Source organism: Protopterus annectens, chromosome 8.part0 (genome assembly GCF_019279795.1).
Source record: "Protopterus annectens isolate FY-2018-M chromosome 8.part0, PAN1.0, whole genome shotgun sequence".
Classification (NCBI taxonomy): Eukaryota; Metazoa; Chordata; order Ceratodontiformes; family Protopteridae; genus Protopterus; species Protopterus annectens.
In genome coordinates, this window is record NC_056741.1 from 1,302,853,685 (window position 1) to 1,302,878,169 (window position 24,485).

The following is a 24,485-nucleotide window of genomic DNA, read 5'->3' on the forward strand; positions in this document are numbered from 1 at the left end:
CTCCTCCAAGTCTACGAATGCCCAGTTGGGATCTTTCTTTATCTCTGTCTTCTTCTCAACTATATGTCTCACTGCAAACATTGGTTCAGTTGTGCTGCATCCTGATCTGAATCCAAACTGCTCATCTCCCATCTTGCTTTCTACTACTCTACGTATTCATTTATCAATGACCTCCTCCAGAACTTTCATGCAATGTGACAGGAGTTGATACCTCTGTACTGCCCACAGTTGTGTTTGTCCCAGTTGTTCCTGAATATTAGCACTAGTATGCTTATTCTCAAGTCATCTGGGATACACCTTTCTCTTCACACTGCTATGAGTATCCTCAGAAACCACTTCTCCCCTGTCTCACCCAGCATCTTTATCATATCTTCTGTGACTTCATCAAAGCCTGCGGCTTTCCTTTACTACATTTTCAGTGTTGTTCAGTGTTGTTCTTACTTCTTCTATGATGGGCTTCTCCTCTTGTCTTATCGTAAGCTGCTTCTGGGGCAGAGCAATTTCTGTGGGGTTTCCTTCATTCAAAATCTGTTGGAAGTACTCCTTTCATCTGCCTTTGATGTCCTGTGCACTGCTTAACAGGTTGTTGCTGGCATCCCTTATGGAGGGTGTCTTGCTATCTTCTTTATCTTTCTTTCTTTGCCTTGCAACCTGATATTGTTTCTTTATGCCATCTACTGAGTCACTTTTCAGAAGCTGGTAGAGCGCCTCTGATGCCTTGCTCTTTGCTACTGCAACTCCTTTCTTAGCCTATTTGTTAGCCAACCAATATTCTTTCGTGCCTGGTCTGTCTTTTCTATCTCCCACTTCTTCCTGCACTGCTTCTTTCTTTTTATGAATTCCTGGACTTCTGCATTCCACCACCAACTTTCCTTATGTACCCTATTTCCATACCTGGCTCAGCCGCTTAGTTGATCTATAGTCCTCACACATGCTGTTTTGAGGAGCTGCCATTCTTCTTCAACTCCACCTATTTCCTCATCTTCTTCAGTTAGAGCCCTGAGTAATTCCTTGACCTGCTGTACTTTGTCTCCAGTCAACTTCCTGGTCTTCAGCTTGTTCTCTGCTTGCAACCCATTGTGGCAAATAGTGGTTTATGCTGTGGGCCAACTGTTTCACTGGGGATGATTTTGCGTCACTGATTCTACCCCAGTGACCTTTCCTTACTAGGAGGAAGTCGACCTGAGTTGCATGTTGGCCTCTCTTGTATGTGATCTTGATTGTCTCGCTTTCTGGACCATGTGTTGGCTATTATCGAGGCATTTGTCAGACAGAAGTCTAGAATGGCCTCTCCTTCTTTATTACTGTTGCCCCACACATGTGGGCCCAGGCAGTCCTCATATCCTGTTCTGTCTGTCCCGATATGTGCATTCATGTCACCCATTATCAACACCAATTCAAGTTATCCTGCTTTATCTAGCAGATTCTGCAACTGCTGTCTAAATCTACTATAAATCCACTCTTTCCCTCACTATCACAACCCTGCTGGGGCCATAGGCTGAGATTATGAATATTGCCCTATCATGTGGCTGCAATCTGACTGCCATGAGTCTGTCACTAATTTTGATGACATCCCTCATGGCCTACTAAAGCCTCTCCCTCACCAAAATTCCCACACCATTTCTAGCCTGTTCCCCTCGTGCGTAGAGGACTCTGGATCCTAAGCCAAGTGGCTTAGCTGCACTGCCCTTCCATCTTATCTCCTGGATACACAGGATCTCCAGCCTCTTCCTCATCATGTCATCCATTTCCAAAGTCCATCATATCAGTGAACCTACATTGAGTGTATTAATTATTAGTTCATATTTGCCTGGTTGATTGGATTAGGCTCAACATTCACTCAACAAAGTCATCCCAGGCAACCCAAGCTGGGCAACAGGGCACCGGCCACCCAGTAGCTTATTGAACTACGACTGATGGGCCTTATGGTGGGCACACACTGGCCAATAGGGGCACATACATCCCTCCCACCATTAGCATGGGTCCCTTGCATAGGCCGGGTGCTCGACTCACTTGCAAATACCCATGCCCATTTGGCAACATTAGTCAACACAACCAAATCATCTACAGCCATATTTTACACCCTTGAGTGGCTAGCCATGCCACACACTGCAGTCTGTGAATAGAGTTCTCATATCTTGAGGATACTGTGCACCACAGTAGATGCCCAAAGCAGTTGGTCTATGCAACTCTTCCCCCTACAGGGCACTATGTAGAGTCTGTGTTGCTGCCCATACTTCCCTTTATTGCTGAGTTTGAGATGGAAACACTCAGTATGTTTTTCAGAGGTGGGAGGAACCCCACAGAGACACCAGGAGAACATGAAAACTCTAAAATAGGCATTGGCCTGTGGTCAGAATCAAACCTTAACTTGTACATGGGAGGTGAAGACCTTAACTATAATGCCACTTGGTCTCTCTGTTCTATCATATATATCTATGTGACAAAGAACTTCATGATTCACTTTTGAAATTCTCTACTTAGTAGCAAACAAGTCTGGTACAGATTATCAATTCATAGCCTTATACAGGTCATATTCTGTATTGCTGGAGCACTATAAATGATTTCTTAATGAGCTTACTGGACTACCTATAAATAAAATATACCTTATTGATGGATGATTTCAGCTATCCATCTAGTAATTGCAGCATCTATACAACAAAGGTTGGGCATAACAAAAGATTATTAGACTTAATAAATGTTAACACTCATGAACAAATAGTTACCAGCCTGTTAGAGGTCAAAATCTTCTTGATCTTGTCCTCAATAACATCACACCAACTTGAACTGCTCCTACAGTATCCTCATTTCTGTTCCAATCCAATCACAAATCGGTAATCTTTTCCTTTACGGCATCTAATCTCACCACAGCAAACACCTCTGAATTCAAGGACTTTAAAGACAGACCTATGAAAATGTATTATATAAGGAGCACTTAGAATTAAACTGCAAGATTTCTACCATGCATGTAGCCTCAACTGTTACTTATGCCAATTAATTTTACTCCCATTTAACAAATGGCATAAACCAAATGGTCGCTCTCAGAACCTAAGATGCTGAGGAACATAAATGGCAGTTATTAATAATCTATATAGCAAAAGAAAACAATTCTGTAATAAATCAAAATCTACCCATATTAAAGACTTGATCAAAAAATGGCAAAAATCTGAAGGTTACTATAAGGAATATGAATGTGGAATACAAATTAAAAATTAGCATCAAAAGCCAAGGATAATCATTAATCCTTCTTTAATAGCATCAGATGTCTAAGAAATAATACACAGCAATGTCCCATGTTAATTCATAATGGCATTACCCACTCTGACCCTAAATGAATATACCTGCATAACCCCATAAACAGTCAATGAAGTTCCACAAATTCCAGAGTTCCTTCATTTTCCCAAGATTATTGTAGTACCTTTGTTAACTACAGTCTGTAAAGCTAAAAATTCACCCCCATGAGCTCTACCAGTATAGCTGATGGCTTAATCAACTACACCAAACATGCTCTCCAATGAAAACTAGATAAAAACGATCACCACATAGAGAAATACATGAGCAAATTATCAAACATACCCCATTTAAATACATTCTCTATCTTTAAACAGTGTGTTTGAAAATTTACTCAGCTCCGATTAAGTCCACGAGGGACACATTTTTTTAAACTGAATGGGTAAAACTATTTTTGGAATATATATTTCTCCATCCTTTGAGTGGTGATTTTTTTTTATCTGGTTGTATTTATCATCATTGGTCTGGACTTCAGTTTGTGTTTTTATTGTCTTCTTAAAACTGTTCATTTAAAGCATACAATCCAGTATTCTCATCATAAGTGACTCCATAGTGAGATACACTGATGCGCCACTCACCAGCCTGTACAAAAACAGGGTCATGGCCAGTTGCCTGTCTGGCACCAGGATTAACCACAACATGCAAACACTCCAGCCCTTGCACCACAAGTAAGTACATATGTGATACAGTCATTGTATCTGTGGGTGTAAATGACTTGAGATGCACCTCCCTGCACTACAAGAAATGAGACGTGATGGAGCTCTCAGAATATGTGTCTGAGGCAGGTATGAACCTAGATTTGAGCAGTATTATACCATCACCAAGACCACAATCTGAACAAAAGATAATTGACTTCAACAATTGGCTTAGCTTCTGGCGTTATTTAAAGGGAATACAGTATATATCAGCTTTGGAAAAGACGGCAGACAGTCCTAAGCGCTTTGCCAGATGTGGCCTCACCTCTCCCCCAAAGATTCCTTATATTGGCCAAGCCAATAACAGTCTTCTAAAGTTTCCAACATAACTAACTAAACATAACTAAACAGAATCCAGACAGCATTAAGGTATTGCTACACAATGGTAGGAGTTTTAACAAAAAAACTCCACACCCTGCAGGTATAACTTACCCTGTAAAACATTTATACATGGATCAATACAGAGACCTAGTTCAAGACCACTGAAAGCATTCCATCAGTGCAGGGTTTCAATGCTTATCACTCTTAGACCCCCACCAAAATAGATAAATGTACAAAAGGTGGACATGTTTCTAAATTCTTAAAAAAAATCTCACCTCCAGACAGATTAGACAAGATAATGACCTGGAACTCCCCCACACCTAACTTACTATAAACAAAAATCCTTATCACATTATAACTAACTACAGGACCCCCCCCACTATGTTTCCCTCAGCCCCTACCTCCAACTTAACCAGCATGGAGCACCCATGTATTAAGCCAAACACCATTCTCCAAGGAGACTTCAACCTCTCCATAAAATGGGAGACCGATACATCCTCAAACATGCATGTCCAGAAATTTCTGGACGTCATCAATACAACTCTCTGTACTAGTTAGCTTGTTACCTAAGTAGTGGTGATACAATCTTGGACTTAGTCTTTACCAATATGGGGCAGCTCTGCTGCCAATCAGCTGTAACCTCCTCCATCATCAAATGGGGCTATAAGTCAGTCACATTCACCATAAAAGTTGAACCTGAAGTATCCTCCAATACTGCAGCATTCAGAGACTATACATAGGATAATCTACTTAAACTGAGTGATGATTTGGCTAAATTCAAAAGTCCCAGCCCCAGTCTTGATGACTGCACTGCTTATGCAGAGTCCTTTATGGCTAAATTCTAGGCAGATGTAAATAGTTGTTCAGACACATCCATGCCCCTCAGAAATAAATAAGCCAAATTCAAAACTAAAGCCCTATGGTGGAATCCTTACATAAACAGGCTTCATAAAAGAAAAAAATGCATTGCACAGAAAAATAAATTTAACTCTTAAGAAGCCAAAATGTTCTTGTTAAACTAAGCAAGGAACTCCAGACCTTGACCAAATCAACCAAAGCCAGATATTAGGTAAGAAATAGTCACCCAAATGAAAGATAGCCACAAAGAAACAATTCCCAGCACAGAGCTAATACTTAATGATATTGCATACTTGGACCCAGAGGACATAGCCAATCTACTAGTTGACAAATTCGGCTCTATCTTTACCCACCTCTCCCCTCTAACATTTTCAGATGAAATAGCCTCATTTACACCTCCCTCTCAAATGAACAAATATGCTATAAACTGTAAATACCAAGTGGTTAGCAATGCAGACATTTAATTGATCTTGTCCTGTAAAGCAGAGATTTTGTTCTGCTTTTACCTTCTTCTCATCTGTCAAGTCAAGTGACTCCAACTGCTTTCCTTGATGAGCTGCATAAATTTCTAAAAGGTTGTCAAAGTTAGTCGTTAAGACAAGGGCTCCATTTTCCATAAGCTGAAGGACTGACTGGAGTAAGTGTTTCCCATCATCTTCCATCTTAGACTCCAAGTTGTCAAACACTTCATATAAGCAGTCTTTAAAAAATGTTGAGCGGACATTGCTGGTACGCTATAAACACCAAGAAATGGAAGCAACAAAAAATAAATAAATAAATAAAAAGGAAAAGAAAAATGTCAGATCATCCTTTAATACACACTGAAATAAATAGTTTAATATACTCTGCTTCTGATTTCAAAACATTTGTGGTCATAATGGCTGCCATCTTTTTCCATCTACTAAAAATAATCATAATTATTGAGTGTCTAGTAAAAAAGCACAGTTGTGTACACTTACCATAAATGTAAATGTTCGAGTGTATTCACTGTTGCAGTCATCACATTTTGGGTTATCTGCTTGCAGGTAGCCCTCAGTCAGCCTGATTATCAAAGTCTTGGGTCCTGCATCGGTTGCTGTCTCATCTTCTATGACGTCAGGTAGTCAGGGGTATAAAGCATGTAGCTGACACCATTACATCAGTTTTTCTTGCCCCAGATGCCAGGTGCCCCCATAATGGGAAGCAATTATATACAAGGTTACACCTCCAACAAATAAGTAAATACACCAAAAAGCTTTAAACATAGTAAACAAGAATAGAGGTATAGTCAATAGAAGTCAGGGGGCTGGAGGGAGGGTAACCACAACTGCAGGACTCTAACATCTACATTTATGGTAAGTGTACACAACTGTACTATGTTCTTCATGTTTCACTGTTGCAGTCATCACATTTGGGTAGATTCCCAAAGCTAAGGATGGGAGGAGGCAATTAGATAGCATTAGGACCGGCTATAAGGCCCTGCAAGACTGCAGTGGCAAAGCCAGCTTTGGATTTAAAAAAAATTGGCAAGTGGTAATGCTTGGTGAAGGTATGTACAGAACTCCAGGTAGCAGCTTCTAGGATGTCCCTGGTAGGGACACCTCTGAGAAAGGCTGTAGAGGTAGATGCAGCCCTGGTTGAATGTGGTCTTATCCTCTGTGGGGTAGGTTTTCCATGGTGCTTATAGTAGAAATGAATGCAATGGCCTATCTACTTAGAAATGGTTTGCTTCGAAATGGCCTTCCACTCTGCCTCTGCAGCAAATGCAGTCAGCAGCTGTTTAGATTTCCTGAGAGGCTTAGTCCTGTCCAAGTAAAATCTAAGTTGTCTGTGCACGTCCAAGGAGTGCAGTATTCATTCCCCTTTGTTCTGTGGATTAGAAAAGAAGGTTGGCAAATGAATGGACTGATTAAGGGCCACACTGGATACCACATTGGGCATAAATGAGGGATTGGTCCTGAGAGACACCCTGTCTGCATGAAAGATGATGAAAGACTCCACTGCCATGAGGGCCTGTAATTCAGACACCCTTCTTGCTGAAGTGATGGCTAAAAGGAAGGCTGTTTTCCAAGAAAGGAATTTCAACTCTGCATTTGCAGCTGGCTCAAAGCGGAGGTAGAGTGAGCTTTTCCAATACAAAGTTAAGGTTCCAGGCTGGAGTAGGGGCTCTCCTGGGTGGTCTTAAATTTTTGGCCCCTCTGAGGAATTGCTTCAGCAGTGGATGAGAGAAGAGGGGTGGCTCTGTATTGTAATGTGCTGAAATGGCTGAGGCATGAATTTTGAATGAAGAAAAGGAAAAGCCCTTGTGAAGCATCTCAGTTAAGTATTGAAGAATATGAGGTAAATTGGGTACTGCTATGCCCATCTCCTGAGTTTGGCTCCAGGAACAGAATCATTTCCATTTTTCAGCATAGAATTTTCTAGTACTAGGCCTCCTTGCCTCCAGAATGACATCGATCACTTGCTTACTGAGGTATGGTAACAGAGAGATCAGGTAATTAGCCAGGCTGCAAGGCTCAGGGTTTGAAACTGTGGGTGCAGAATCTGGCCCTCCTGCTGGGACAGCAGGGTAGGGGTCTTGGGCAGGTGCCATGCCAGCAGTGACACACTGTGCAAGAGGGGGTACCAGTGTTGGCATGGCCAGTCTGGTGCAATAGGTATTGACCTTGGTTTGTCCTGTTTGATCTTTAGTAGCACTTTGGAGAGGAGAGGCAGAGGGGGAAAGGCATAAACTGATAGGTTTTTCCAGGTGAAGGACAGGGCATCCACTTTCCAAGCTTGTTTGTGGGGAGTCCTTGTGCAGAATTTGTCTAGTTGGTAGTTCTGAGGGGAGGTAAACAGGTCTATCTCTGGGCTCCCCCACTTTTTTCTCAACATGTTGAATATCTTTGGTTCCAGTTTTTACTCATGCGGGTCCATGAGATTTCTGCTTAGGTCATCTGCCAGTGTATTTAGCTTTCCTGGCAGGAATTGAGCCTGTAGGTGCACTTGATAGCTCAAGGCTGTGTTCCATAGAGCCATGGCTAGTCTGCAGAGAGGGTATGAGTGGGTTCCCCCCTGCTTGTTTATGTACTACATAACAGTGGTGTTGTCCGTCTTTCCCAATAATTGTCCTGGAAGAATGTGGTCCTTGAAGGCTGTCAGAGCATTCTGTACAGCTAACGTTTCTTTTTGATTGATATACAGGTGCATTTGACTTGGGTTCCATTTGCTCTGAATGCATTGCCCTGCCAAGTGAGCCCCCCATGCATAGTCTGATGTGTCTGTTGTTAGGGTTTGGGCGGCAGGGGGTAGAGTGAATGTCAGTCCCTTGTTTTGATGGCAGGCCTCTGCCCATCAAAGGAACTCTATCTTTAGACAAGGTATGATAGGAATCATTGATTCTAGATCCTGAGAATGCTGACACCATAGACCTTTTAGATACCATTGTAGTTTCCTCATATGCAATCTTGCATATGGAATTGGTAGAATGCAAGAGGCCATGAACCCCAGGGCTTGCAGTATTTTCCTTGCAGATAGCTGGGTCTTTGTGGCCAGTAGTTTGAAGTAGGCTGTCAAATGAACTTGTTTTTCTGGTGTGAGGTAGGCCATCTGGGAAGTTGTATTCAAGCTTGCTGCCAGGAATACAATTTGTTGGCAGGGTACAAGATGTGATTTCTTTTCATTTATGGTGTACCCCCAGAGAAGTTAGCAATTTATTTAAAAATGCCAGATGATTTAATAGTATGTCCTGGCTTTCTGCCTGAATTAGACAATCATCCAGGTATGGGTATATTTGAATATTTCTTTGCATGCAAAATGCAATGACTGGAGCTAGGCACTTTGTGAATACCCTGGGTGCAGTAGATAAGCCAAAGGGCAGTGCAGAGAACTGATAGTGCATGTAGCCTGCTCTGAAGCATAGGTATATTCTGCAAGATCCCCTTATTGGGATGTACAGGTAGGCTTCCTTTAACTCCAGTGTTGCCAACCAGGCATTTTTACCTAGCATGGGAAGCAGCTGATGAAGAGTTAGCATATTGAATTCTGGGATTACCAAAAATGTGTTTAGGATAGAAAGGTCCAAGATAGGATGCCATGAATTGTCTTTTCTGGGTACCTGGAAAAGTCTTGAGTAGAAACCTTGTCCCCATTCTTCTTCTGGGACAGGCTGAATAGCCCTGATGCTTAAAAGAGAGAGAAAGTACAGTTTTGTACCTACCATAAATGTAGATGTTCGAGTGTCTTCACTGCTGCAGTCATTACACTTGGGTTATCCTGCCATCATGTGGTCCCACAGTTGGCCAGAGTTCCAAAGTCTTGGTCCGGCGTCGGTTGCTGTTGCTTCTTCCCTGACGTCAGTGCGCCAGGGGTATATAAGATGCAGCCGACGCCATTTTCTTCAGTTTTTCTTGCCCTAGATGTCAGGTGCCCCCAAATAGGTAGGCAATACATATTGCTAATAAAACATACAATAAAGGTAAAAACAAAACCTTCAGTTACCAGCAAATACACCACACAGGTAGTATAGGGTTGAAAGGTATAGATAAGTCCCAGCTAAGAAAGAGGGGATGGCGGGTGGGTACCCTGGACTGCAGCAGTGAAGACACTCGAACATCTACATTTATGATAGGTACAAAACTGTACTATGTTCATCGTGTTTCACTGCTGCAGTCATTACACTTGGGTTGAATCCCAAAGCTGAGTTAGGGTGGCTGGTTCTATAGAGGATTTGGGGTGGCTATGAGGCCCTGCAGCACTGCAGTGGCAAAGCCAGCTCTGGATCTAGAATAAAGAGGCAAGTGATAATGCTTGGTAAAGGTGTGCACTGAACTCCAAGTTGCAGCTTCCAAGATATCTTTGGTAGGTACTCCTCTAAGGTAGGCAGTTGAAGTGGCTGTTGCCCTGGTGGAATGTGGCCTAATGTTACTAGGCACAGGTTTCCCATGCTGTGTGTAGCAGAACCGGATACAGTGTCCTATCCACTTTGAAATGGTCTGCTTTGAAACAGCCTTTCCCTGTGATCCTGCAGCATATGCTACAAACAATTGCTCAGTTTTTCTGAAAGCTTTTGTTTTGTCCAAGTAGAAACGTAATTGTCTGTGTATGTCCAAGGAATGCAGAAGTCTCTCCCCTTTATTCTGGGGATTTGGATAAAAAGTTGGCAAGTGAATAGTTTGGTTAAGAGTCACACTGGATACCACCTTAGGCATAAATGAAGGGTTTGTTTTTAAAGAAACCCTGTCTTGGTGAAAAATGATGACAGGCTCCACTGCCATTAGTGCCTGTAACTCTGAGACTCTTCGTGCTGAGGTTATTGCCAGAAGCAGAGCAGTTTTCCATGATACATATTTTAATTCTGCTGAATTGGCTGGCTCAAAAGGAGGTAAAGTTAGTTTTTCCAAGACAAAATTGAGGTCCCAAGTTGGTGTTGGTGCTCTCCGGGGCGGTCTTATGTTTTTAGCCCCTCTGAGGTACTGTTTTAGCAATGGATGAGAGAAAATAGGAGGATCTGTGTTGTAATGAGCCGAGATGGCAGAGGTGTGGATCTTAATGGATGAAAAGGATAGTCCTTTGTCCATTATCTCAGTTAAGTATTGTAATATCTGCGGAATATTTGGGACAAGAGGGTCAAAGCTTTAAGCCTGGTTCTAGGCACAGAATCTCTTCCACTTTTCTGAATAAAATTTCCTGGTGCTAGGCCTCCTGGCCTCCAAAATGACATCCATAACAGCTTTAGAGAGAGGTGTTGTCTGCTTGACTAATGAATCTGCCATGCAGCCAGGTTTAAGGTTTTGAGCTGACTGTGCAGGATCTGATTGTTTTGTTGAGTTAGAAGGTGCGGAGTTTGAGGTAAAATCCATGGTGGGCCTTGAACTAAGTTCTTTAAGATTGGGTACCAGTGCTGGCGTGGCCAGTCTGGGGTAATCAGGATCATCTGTGTTTTTTTTTGTCTGGCTTTTAGGAGTACCTTTGAAAGGAGAGGCAGTGGTGGGAAGGCATAAACTTTTAGGCTTTTCCAGCTGAACAAGAGAGCATCCACCTTCCATGCTTGCATGTGATAAGTCCTTGTGCAGAAATTTTGTAGTTGGCAATTCATTGGAGTGGCAAAGAGATCTATGTCTGGGCACCCCCATTTTTGCGTTATCATGCTGAATACTTGTGGATTTAATTTCCACTCGTGAGGATCCATGATGTTACTGCTTAAGTCGTCTGCCAGAGTGTTTTTCTTTAATGGCAGGAATTGTGCTTGCAGATGAATTTGATAGGTTAGAGCTGTGTTCCACAAGCTCATGACTTGTCTGCATAGGGGTTAGGAATGAGTGCCCCCTTGGTTGTTTATGTATCACATAACTCTGGTGTTGTCTGTCTTTAATAATAGTTGTCCTGGATGCAGAAGGTCCTTGAAAGCTGTTAGGGCATTTTGTACAGCCAACATCTCTTTTTGATTGATGTGAAGATGCATTTGGTCTGCGGTCCTCTTGCCCTGAATACATTTTCCTGCCATGTGTGCTCCCCAGGCGTAATCCGAAGCACCTGTTGTTAGTGTCTGCCTGGCTGTGGGTAGAGTGAAAGGCTGTCCCTTGTTGAGGTGACATGCCTGTGCCCACCATCGAAACTCCTGTTGTAGGCAGGGAATTAGTGGTATTACTGCTTCCAAACTGTGGCAGTGTTGAGTCCAAACACTTTTTAGGTACCATTGTAATTTCCTCATATGCAGTCTGGCATATGGAATTAGTAGTATGCAGGATGCCATGAATCCCAAGGCCTGCAGAATTTTTCTTGCAGGGAGTTGGGTTTTTGTTGCCATCAATTGAAAGTACTGAGTCAATTGTCCTTGCTTGTCTGGTGTGAGATAAGCCATCTGGGCCGTTGTATTTAAGCTGGCACCCAGGAATATTATCTCTTGTGAGGGCATTAGTTTTGTCATCTTTTCGTTTACTGTGTACCCTAGGCAAATTAGCAACCTTTTTACAAACGCCAGATGCTTTAGAAGAATGTCCTTGCTCTCTGCTTGAATAAGGCAGTTGTCCAGGTATGGATATATTTGAATTCCTTTTTGTCTGCAAAATGCAATTACTGGTGCCAGGCACTTTGTGAAGACCCTGGGCACAGTAGATAAGCCAAAGGGCAGTGCAGAGAATTGGTAATGCATTGAACCAGCTATGAATCTGAGGTATCTTCTGTAATTTTGTCTGATAGGAACATGCAGGTATGCCTCTTTGAGGTCCAAAGTAACAAGCCAAGCCTTCTTGCCCAGCATGGGAAGAAGCTGCTGTAGTGTCAAGATTTTGAATTTTGGAACATCCAGGTAAGTATTTAGAGTAGAAAGGTCTAGTATGGGTCTCCAGGCTTTGTCCTTTCTGGGGACCAGGAAAAGTCTTGAGTAAAATCTTTGTCCTTGTTCCTGTTATGGCACTTTTTGAATAGCTCTCATGTCCATGAGAGCTGTAATTTGTTTTTCTGCTTTTGCCCATTGATTTTGTGGCAGGTCTGGCATTCCTTTTAGCCTTGGTAGAGTGTGAAAGTGGAACCTGTAACCTTGAGACACAATATTCAGAACCCATTTGTCTTGGGTGATTATATGCCAATTTTGAGAAAAAAGTGCTAGTTTTCCCCCTAAGGGAGCAGCCAAAAGGTAAGTGCTTGGCATTCGAAGGGGGAAGTCATTGGGACTGTTTCCTGTAAGGTTGTGACTTGTCTTCACCTCCTTTTGGGGTTGAAGTACCCCACTGTCGTGGTCTGTAAGAGCCTTGGGGCTGAGATCTGCCTCTTGGGCGTCTGTATCTGCCTCTTTGTGGTCTCTCTGACACTGGAAAGGACCCATTTTTTGTAGGCCAATTTCTGCTAAATCAAGGTGGCTGCACCTGTAAGAAATCCTTCACCGTTTGCATAGATTTTGCCTTATCCTCCATTTTCTTTAATACCTCCTCTGCCTTAACACCAAATAAAATATCCTGCTGTAGAGGAGCATCCAATAATTTTGCCTTAACATGATCTGGTAAACCTTGTTCTTTTAACCAAGCATGCCTTCGAATCACAGATCCTGTAACTGATGCTCTACAAGAAGCCTCTAATGAATCAAAACCACATTACAGAGTATGTTTTCCCACTTGTTCAGCTGCAGGCAATAAATCCTGCATTTCCTTACAGTCAGGATGTTCTGAACTTGTAATCATTTTCTGTTTTAACAGAGACATTAAATATTGTTGGTATTTAAGCGTGTGAAACTGGCAATTTAAAGCTCTCACTGCTAAAGTTGCAGAAGTGTAAACTTTCTTCCCCCATCTGTCTAATGCTCTAGAATCCCTGTCAGAGGGAACTGGATTCTTAGCCATGGAAGCCTTTACCCCTTTGGGACCCTGGGAAATAGTTTCTGGGTCAGCAACAGGGTTTTTATAAAGAAATTTGTGAGAGTCAGGGACTCTGTAGTACCTGTCAGGCTTGACTGGAGCAGGGGGTAAAGAATCAGGATTTAAACTGGATTCAGAGAACACATCATCCACAATATCTAACACTGGCGGAATAGCAAGGGGTCTGTGCTGAGGTAATAAAAGAAAGTCTCTGAGCCTTTTCTTGGATTCTGGGTAATCTTGGCCATCCCAATGGAAATGCTCCCTCATGGTATGTAAAGTTTCCCCAAAAGAATAATCCTCAGGAGGAGAGGCTGAAGGAATTGATTCTTCAGCATCAGAGTCCTCATAGGGGGGTAAAGAGTGTCTCTGGTCTGAAGAGGAATCAGAGGAAATTGAAACCTGGTCAGAGGAATTATAGTCTGTATCCTGCCTAGGCCTTTTATCAGGAGGGGGATGAGTACCCCTGATCAGAGTAATTAAGTCTTCGGCCATTTTGAGCATCTGTTTTTTAGGCATGGAGGCCTGTCCAGGTGAATGCTGTACTTGCTTCTTTGTCTTTAATGGAGTTTTAGACTTGGCTGTAGTTTTTATGGTAAGCTGTGAAGGTCTGAAAACACCCGCAGAAGCCAATGCCTGCTCAGCGGCTCTGGATCAATCTGAAGGCTTAGTTTCCATAGGCCCAACACCTTGAGTATCCAGAGGCCTAGACATCTCCACGTGGGAGTCGGAAGCAGCCTGGGGGTCTGAGGTAGCAGGTGTCAGGGGCTGCAAAAGCGCCTCACTGAGAACCGGCGAACCGGCGACTGGCCTAGAAGAGGCTTCATCGTCAGTTTTGGGCCTCGGATGCCTGTCCTTATCCTTGTCTTTGCGTTTTTTGCGTATTCCGGTCGTCGGTTGTTCCGACGGCATGGTATAATTAAACCTTCGGCCAAAGTAACGGCGAGCAAAATCAAACCGACGGTTAATAGTGCGTTTGTTAAATCTAGCATAAAACCGACAACTAGTGATGTCGTGATCTGGACCTAGGCATGGAATACAGTAAGAATGAAAATCCTTATGAGGTATTTGCTTCCCACAAAAAATACAATTATTAACTTTTACTGACATCGGTCTGAGGCAAGAAAAAGTTTCCCCAATGGGGTACTTAACTTTATTGCAGACTTTGGTTCTGAAATTCGAATTGAAAATCTCAGGAGTCGGCCGAACTACACTTGCGAACTGCTTTTGCTTCGGGCACCGCGCGGCAAGAAAGACTGAAGAAAATGGCGGCGGCTGCATCTTATATACCCCTGGCACACTGACGTCAGGGAAGAAGCGACAGCAACCGATGACAGATCAAGCCTTTGGAACTCTGGCCGACTGCAGGACCACCTGACAGCAGGATAACCCATGTGTAATGACTGCAGCAGTGAAACACGATGAACATCGTGCTTTTGAGCCTCTGCCCACTGATTTGGGGGTAGGTCTGGCCAACCATTTGGGGTTGGTAAGGAGTGGAAGTGGAATCTGTATCCTTGGGAAACTATATTTAGAACCCATTTGTCCTGGGTGATGAGTTCCCAATTTTCTGCATGGAGGGCGATCTTTCCCCCTAAAGGAACAGTCAGTAGAGAAGGGCTTGGAAGGTTTAAAGTTAAGTCACTGAGACAGTTTACCATTGGGGGAGTCTTACTACCCCCTGCTTTGGAAGTGGGAACCCCCCCACTGCTTAGGCCTGTGAGTACCTTGGGACTGAAGCCTGGATGTTCTGCTGGTTCTGGGTTTGGACTGAGAAGGCCTGGAAGAGGCAGGAAAGGACCAATTCTGTGAGGGCCAATGCCTACTAAATCTGGGAGGCTGTACTTACAGGAAATCTTTAACAGTTTGCATAGATTTAGCTTTTCCTCCATCTTTTTAAGTACTACTTCTGCTTTGTTGCCAAACAGGTGGTCTTGATTTAAGGGAGCATCCAGTAATTTAGCTTTAACATGATCTGGTAAAGATTGCTCCTTAAGCCAAGCATGTCTTCTAAGTACAGACCCAGTGATAGCAGCCCTGCAAGATGCCTCTAATGAATCAAAACCATATTGCAAAGTGTGTTTTCCCACTTGTTCAGCAGAATGCATTAAATCTTGTAATTCTTTATTTTCAGCACAGTCAGGAATCAACATAATTTTCTGTTTAAGCAATCCAATCATATGCTGCTGATACTTTAACATGTGAAACTGGCAGTTTAAGGCCCTAATGGCTAAAGTTGCAGAAGTGTATACCTTCTTACCCCATCTAGCCAGTGCCCTGGAATCTCTATCAGAGGGGGTAGGGGTTTTGGCAGTAGTGGCCTTAATGCCCTTTGGTCCCTGTGAAATGGTCTCAGGATCCGCAGTAGGATTTTTAAAGAGGAACTTGTGAGAGTCAGGTACCCTGTAATGCCTATCAGGTTTTCTGGGAGCAGGAGGTAAAGTGTCAGGGGCCAGGCTAAATTCTGAGAAGGCATCATCTACAATTTCCAGAACAGGAGGGATAGCTAAAGGCCTGTGTTGAGGCAGTAGTAAGAATTCCCTAAGCCTCTTTTTGGAGTCAGAGTAATCCTGGCTTTCCCAGCTGAAATGCTCCCTAAGAGTATGCAAGGTTTCACCAAAAGAGAAATCCTCTGGATTGGAAGCAGAGGGAATTGAGTCCTCTGCATCAGAATCCTCATAGGTAGATAAGGGCAAATCCTGTTCATCAGAAAAAAAACAGAAATTTCAGAATCCTGATCAGAAGAATCAGAAGGAAAATCAGCCCTAGGTCTCGTAGAGGGAGAAGGGTGGTTTCCCCTGATTATAGTAATAAGGTCTTCAGCCATTCTTATAATTTGTTTTTTAGCCACAGGGGCCTGACCATGTGGTCTGGGCGTTGGTTTTCTGGGCATGGATCGAGTTTTAGGAATTGAAGAAAAAGATGGCGTCAGTTTAATATGCAAGTCAGTCGGCCTGAATACACCCTCAGAAGCCAGTGTCTGCACAGCAACTCCAGACCCATCCAAGGTAGAGACATCTGCAGGTTCCACAGTCGAAGAAGCATCTTGCGGCATACCGGACTCCGAATGGGTCTCAGTAGAGGCCTGAGAATCTGAAATAGCGGGTATCAGGGGCTGCAAAAGCGCCTCACTGAGTACCGGCGAATTGGCGACTAGCTTAGGAGAAGCATCGTTGGCAGCTTTGGACCTATGCGGTCTCTCTCTGACTTTATCTTTGCATTTTTTCGGAATGTCGGTAGTCGGGTGGCTTACCAAAGCAAGATGCAATCCTAAAAGCAGAAAAAGTTGATTCTGACAAAGCTGTGACAGAAGGACAAAGTAATAAAATTTGGAGACAGTCCAATGTTTGTGGAAAATGATTACTCACTGTACACCAGGCAGAAGAGGAGTAAATTTATTCCAGCAATTAGGGCATGCCAAGGGGTAGGTGTGAGATTCAAGCTGCTGTATCCAGCTATCTTCAGAATGCTTCTTCCTCGAGGATCAAAGTGATCTTTTGATGCTGAACATACTAAGGAGGAAAAAAAAAACGTTTGTCTAGCAAAAACTTAGTTATCAAACCGAAGGCAACCCAGCCTGTTATTCTTCTGATAATAAAGCTCATAGACAGACTTTGCCGGTGAAGCCTGTTTCAATGTTCCAAAGGAAAATGCTTGAGAGATAGAGAAAAGGATAGGAGTTGACAAGGAGTACATTGGAAATGAACCACAGATGGGAGATGGAGATCAACAGAAAGAAAACCAATGACTCAGAAATTAATGAATGAATTTGAGATTATATAAAGCATCCATCAAATTTGTGAAATATAGCTGAATAAGAAAACCTGGAAATATTGCACTTTTTTACTTTATTGAACTTGTAGGGGACACCAAAGCATACACCCTACTTTGTGTCACTAATGTTTGGAAGAACGTTAAGTGCAGGGTAACCTTAAGTAAAACAATGTTTGCTTTTAACAGTATGTTTTAAAACATAACATACAATGTATGTTATACAGTAAAGCAGTTTCAGTTATTTTTGAGTGTTATAAGGATACTACAGTAAACAGCTGTAATTTTTCCTTCTTTTTTCTTGTTTAGTTTTAAGAAATGTAGGCACTGCAGTGTAAAAAGAGAAGCAAACCTGGACAAAAGCATGCTTAGGGTAATAGGCTATAATCAAGGGTTGTTGATGTAAGGGACAGATTGTAAAAGTATACAGACCATTTATATAAATAAAATTGACATGCTTTTTCTTACTTTTGCATAGGGAAATGACTGGATAAAGGCCCTTGGTTTTATCTAACAACAAGGTTTGAGTGAAAGTAAGTAAATAAGAGAATAGAGAATGTAAAGAAATGTTTTCCTTTAGCAAATAAATGTTCACAGTGCCACGTGAGAAACCTGTAGTTGAAGGCACCTGTGTATCTGGTTCTAATGTTTTTATGGAAACAAGCTGATAAGAGGGCAATAAAAAGAGAATACCTTTTTCTTTCATTTGCTAAAAGATAAGCCACAGGATTCAGGATTCAGGAAAAACTAGGAGCATTGTATAGAAATCAGCAACTACTTACCAAAGCAGCTAAAATTTCAGTAGCAAATTCTCATCTTATCTCTACCCGACTCTATGCCTCTCCAGTATTTACTAACCTTAGACAATGTGATCTAAATAAGCTCGAAACCTGCTACAACAAAATTGCCAAATTCGCCACAGGGACTTCCTACTGTACTCACCACTGTCTCTCCCTAGCAGAACTGGGCTGGCTAGAGCTCCCACACCTCCTTCGATGGTACCAACTCACACTCGCCCACAAACTAATAAACCAACCACTAAAAGTCCCATCCCTCCAGAATCTACTCCAACCCTACATAACCACGAGACCACTAAGATCCAGCCACAAAAACCTCCTACAGGTCACAAGAGCCATTAACTCTGCTGGAGAAGCTTTATTCTCCTGCACTATAGCCAAACTCTGGAACTCCCTCCCATCCTCAATTACCTCTGTAACTTCTAGCACCCACTTTAAATCCTTACTAAAATCACACTCCAAAACTTGCCAGATATGCCCTTGCAACCCCCCCTAATACCATCCACTCCCCCCACCCACTACCTCTCTCAGCCCCTATCAACAACCTACTCTTAGCAAGCTTAGCTACTAATGTTCCCAGCTACCTACCACATAATACTAACTTCTTGTAGCAATAACTGCTAATGGCTGTTATGTACCTCAAAAACAGTTTGTATCAATTGTTCACTGATGAATCTCAACTACATTTTAACCATGTTTAGTATGTCACCATATTTTAAAATTGTACTATGCTCTACAGCTGTTTTACATCTGTTTTCTTCTTGTCTTGTGTCCTTAACTGGACTAATGTCTATATTTAAATGCTATGTTTTTTTAACTGTATAATGCAAATAATACTTAATGTGGAGCTTTTCTCCCCGGGCCTCCACTGAAAATGGACCTGTGTCCAGTCGGACTCTCCTGGTTAACAAATGTAAATAAATAAATAAATGAATAAATAAATTCACTAATCCTCCGTGCAAGACTGAGCCAGGCTAAGAGTAAGACGGCAGCGAGCCATGCATATTAATGAGGGCGCTCTGCCTCAACTCTAAGGCTAACATGGAGCGTGCACAAGTGAGGGGGGTGTGTCAGACTGCCGAGCAGTCCAGAAATCCACGCCCCTGCATGTCTGACATTCAGGAAATGTCTACTTACATGAGTGAGTCAGCTCAAATGTGTACATACCCAACACTACACTCCCCCACATTCTAAACCCCTGTACAATTATAAAATGTAAAAAATTTTTTTTTATTATTTCCAATATAGCTGCCCGTATTTGCACATGTTTGCGCAGGTTTGCCCATTGCTTAGCTACAGTTAGCCGTTTAGACAGCGAAGAGGATAATAAGAAACTTATATGCAAATTAAGCAAAATAGCGATAGCGTAGTGGTAGAGCCTTCACACAAAGAGGAGGCATTCCCGGTTCGAGTCCCACCACACCCCCCTCTATTTTCTGTTGGAAATCTGTATATAAAAATAATTCTTGACATTTATCATTTAAATTTTTGTAAAAAGCATTGAAATGGCCTATGTAGTAGTGAAGGAATTTTATGGTTATGCATACTGATGGAAGCATGAGTAACATATCTTAAGCAATGTAAAGCATTGCTAAGTAAGGTTTACCAGTATTAAGCATATTTAAATGTAATTGCTCATAGCTGAGCACTGTGTTAACTAGCGCAATGGCTTTGCGTGGAGCTGCACATCGCACAAACTAGCGCAAACAGAACATGTTTGCACATAGCTGCGCACCGCGCTAACCAGCGCAACATCAGACAACATTGAGCAACGTAGAGCACCGTAGAGCAACATAGAGCAACATCGGGCAAAGTTGAGCAAAGTTGGCTAAACACAGCCACACCTCCTAGCCGGTCTGGCCAGTAGTAAAATAAAAAGCAATGACAGGGCTCGAACCCGGTATACTGTGCACCATAATTACAGTACTGAACCACTAAGCCATGACAGCGTTTCACATCCATGGACTTTCAACACACACATGCATATCAATGGATGTTTACCCATTGCTAAGCAGGTGTGCCTTCAGCAGAGTTTTTTCAAAACTGGCCAATCACAAATAAGTGCAAATACTTCTGCATGCTGCTATAACTAATTGGGAATGCTGTTGACTGTTACTAACCCATATTTTCATTAAATCCTCCAAAACACAGAACATATGGGAAGGCCGGTCCCAGCGGACCCACCTGTCCCACCTCAGCTGGCGATGGCACCTGGCACCAGTAGGTCCAGTACCTAGCCTGGGACCTCCTCCTCTGTTGGTGCTGTGCCACCTTTGGGTGAAAGCACTGCAGGGGATGGGGCTCGGCCCCCCCGTGCAAGCGTGGGTGGAGGAGGGCCACCTATCACCCTCCGAACGGTCCGGGCTGTGGTGCGTAGAGAGATCAAGGGTTCTGTCACTGATCCTCTACGCCAGCTTGAGGCATGAGTGGCGCGACTCATGGGTGAGCCTGTCCCTCCTACGCAGCCCCCAGCACAGCCACCCTCTGGGCTGTGAAGGTGCAGTGGTGACTGCCCATGGGGGGGGGATCTCAGTTCCAATGTTGTTATCAGTGGGCTCATGGGATTGTGATTTCCAAACATCCTTCCCCGTCAATGGTGTTCACCCACCACATGTGTCATATTCCACCCCTGTATGCATCTTGTTTGTATTGTCTGTTTACCTCCCCAACCTACCTCCCCAAATATACCTACTTCCCCTACCCCACATTCCACTCTCACCTGAAAAAAAAAGGGCAATCTACTCCCAAAACAAAATACACCCCATACATAGCTGCCCATTTTGCACACATGTCCGCTGGACACATACAATTAATTAGCATTAAATTAGCAGTACAACATACTTTGTTGTTCTCACCCCTCTCTCAGGGGTGGAAGGTTTCATATTTCCCTCCAAATTTATTGCATATGCACAGCTGTTGCTGTTAAAGAAATGGGCAGCTATGGACCTTCCCTACACCTGTCCTGCACATCCCGAGCTGTTTTCCCTACTGTCTTTTCCTCTTTGTGCCCCTTTTTCACCACTTTCCTATCTCCCCATTTTCTTTTCTTTCAAAGAAATGAGAGCGGGGGTTAGCGGGAGTAAGCACTTTTAAGCAGTAGTTAGCGGGTTGGCGCAAGTGTGCGCTTGTTTGTGCTTAGCTAAGCATTGCTAAGTATTGCTAAGCATCGTGCAAACCCACGCAAACCCGCTCACAACTGCTTAAAAGTGCCTTAGTCACTCTGTATGTGAGGGCCCTTGTTTTGCTCAGCAGCAAAATAAAACACCTCTGTCAGTCTCGAACCCGGGACCTTGCACACACTACACTGCATGAAGTACCACTAAGCCAAGGTAGATATACAAACAGTTGGTGCTGAAATAAATATATCATGCATCAGAGTGAGTGAATGTAAAGGAAAAATAGGAATGCCATAACACACAACTTGTTTTGTGGATCTTTACCAGCAGTTGTTGTGGAATTGCATTACATGACTGTGATAAGAGAAGCAGCCATTCTAGCAGGAAATAATGTTACTGTAGTACTTTACAACCCCCACACAGTATCATAGCAGGACAAACACTGGCATATCTGATTAGGGCAGAGGCCATACCTCCCAACTATGCCTTAATTTTCAGGGATGTTCCTGATTTTGAAACAAAATTTAGCTGTGTCCCTCTGAATCCCTCTGAAAAGTACTGACGTTGGCCAGAAAGCTGGTGAATTACACTTAATGAATAATGACAATAAGTAAGAGTTAGACACTGCTTGTACTTCAGTAAAGGTGTATTAATCCATATGCTCTGGTTCTCTCAAAGCCTCAACTTAATGGCACTAATATTTTAAAGCTGTACCTCACTTTTACCTACTTTTCCCTGAGTCTCTTCAAATATGTACCTGAGTGTTTGAGAGGCCTGGCAGAGGCAGAAACACAAAGGCATATCAGCTTTTCTGCTGTTACACACTATGCAAATAGCTTTGGAAGGAGTTCCAGAAGCATACCCTTATGTAGGAGTACAACACTGAAATACAAAAAGATGTAGCCATGTACTGGTAGCAACCAACTGTAACAATGCCATTGTTCCAGTGCTGAAAAGACCGGTGTGGTGCACAGACAAAGAATAACAGGCTAACCTCTGGCTACCATGTGGATAGGTCCACAGTTGGGAGCTACGCAATCAGACCACTTGCCTTGATAAACTAACAGGTACACAGCAACCCTTTAAGTCCAGCAAGATAAAATTCACACAATAATACATAAAGCTCTCTGTACTTCTGCACCCCTACCCCTGTAGAATATACCTGTGTGTTCAGGGTCTACCAAGGATGTAGGTAGGCATACTCAGTACTGAAGTTTGTCCAGTTTTCTTGAGCAGCCTGTGCTAATGTCAACACTAAAAAAGCACAAACTGTTCAGAAGTGAGTAAATTAATATTCACAGTATAGCAGTTCACAAACAATTCATGTGCCAAAGGAATACATCTCAACAACTAGTTTTGTATGGCAGTTAATTGTACAATTGGAAAAGAAAGTACATACTCCCATGTATCTTGGGTTAGCATTTTGAGGGGTGAGTACAATTCTACACTGATAAGTGTGTACTGGAAGCAGCAACATTCAGGTCTGAGTACAACATTTAAATCACTGGCTACACCCCTGGTTTCAGATATAAGAACTATACCAACCTTCTGCCTTAAACAACGATGTCCACAGTAAACAAGCATGATCCCCATCTTGGAAAGCTGAAAGGGCCACGCCTACCCGAGTTAGCAATTTATAGCATTGGGTTGCTATGACAGTGATTACTGCAATTACCACACAGCAGGCTGCATGCAACTAGCAAATGGTGGCCACCAATTGGTGCAGAGGCCATCACATGCGCATGTGCAAATACCTATAAAAGCAGGCTGTAATTGCTGCCAACAAACTCAATCACTCTACTGCAGAGACTGACAGAGAGAGAGAGACAGAAAGAGAGAGAGAGAGACAGTGAAAAGCAAAAGGAAAAAGAAAAAGAAATAATACCAACTGATACAAAGGAAAGGTATGTAATAGCTATGTATTTACTGGCATGTAGTAGATGTTTTTGAAGAGTACTCTACATAATGTGAACCATTCATATGTGGCAGCAGTACATATCTATGCACAGATGTCCTGCTTAACTATTGCCATGGACAATTCAGTGGGTACCTGTGGGCAGTGGGACATAACTGTGAAATGTGTAGCTCAGCATTAAACGTCAAACATCTGATCCATGTTATCTGTGTTCTGTACAGTAGTGTGGCCAATGGCTGTTTGGGGGATTAGCGCAAACATTTATATAATCATGGGTGTGACAGAGTAACACATGCATGATAGTCATATTAAAGTGTAGCTTAGCGCAGTACCAGGCTAGTATGCTAATCTAGCATTTGGAGCTATATATACCCCCTCTAATGTTACTGTGGGTTCACATGTGACATCTGTTCATGTTGCAGCAAGGCCCAACAGTTCAGCTGTGAGGTCCAGGGACTTACAACAGTGTGGACCTTGTGTGTGTGTGGCACACACATACGGAGAGATATATATGTGTCATATATATTAACATCTGTATATGTGCATACAGCAAGGGACATATTGCAACTGTTTGTGAAGGGTGGACATATATATGTTGGTGAAGGTTGTTATGTGCATATCTGTATGTAGGTTTTAGTGTGTGACAAACAAGACAGCATACAGTGCTGGTATATGACATGTGGTGGTTAAACACTGTGGATGTTTTGTTCAGTTTTCAATGTTGCAGCCAGTGAGGCCTGCTAAAGCTACCTGGGCTGTGAACACTTTCAATGCATTTCTCACAAGACTGTGCGATATTATTACATTACTGTATAGCTCACATCCTTTGTATAATTGATATTCCCACCATGAAAGGTGGACTGTATATGTGCCTATATGTATATGTACACCAATGGATGTGTATATGTATATATGCATATATATATATATATATATATATATATATATATATATATACAGAGAGAGAGAGTCATATATACTCATACACACCCACATCTACTTGTTGCAATAAATTCTATGTAAAGTTGACTGAGTGTGATGGTCAATGTGTTGAGGAATATGTCAAAAATGTGTATTTGTGGGATAGCTTAGTGGGAAACTGTTTCTGTCATGGTATTATGGGTCCTTGCTTTGATGCCAGCAAAAGCTGTGTATGCTGTTGCTAGGCTGATAAAGCACTATGGCATACAGTCTGATGTAGTCCCTTGGTGTTAACTGAGGTGTGTCATTGGTGGCTAAAGCACTACATGTATGCTTACTGATTGGTACTGATGTTGAATCCAAATCCTGTATGTACTGTAGTACTACTTGAAGCTCTGGGCCTAAACAGCAAAGTATGGTGTATGTCCACATTGCTTGGAACCACTGTTTTGTGTGGTCTCTGTAGTCATCACAGATTACATTCCTCA

General features: G+C 42.7%; 1 protein-coding gene across 1 annotated transcript in view; it reads right to left on the reverse strand.

Moving 5' to 3' along the window:
• FAM118B (family with sequence similarity 118 member B) overlaps positions 1-24,485 on the reverse strand; it is a 718,053-nt gene that overhangs the window by 276,144 nt on the left and 417,424 nt on the right. Inside the window, exon 4 of the mRNA XM_044080824.1 lies at positions 5,672-5,899. Within this exon, the coding sequence (XP_043936759.1) occupies positions 5,672-5,899 (228 nt within the window). The remainder of the gene's footprint in view (positions 1-5,671; positions 5,900-24,485) is intronic.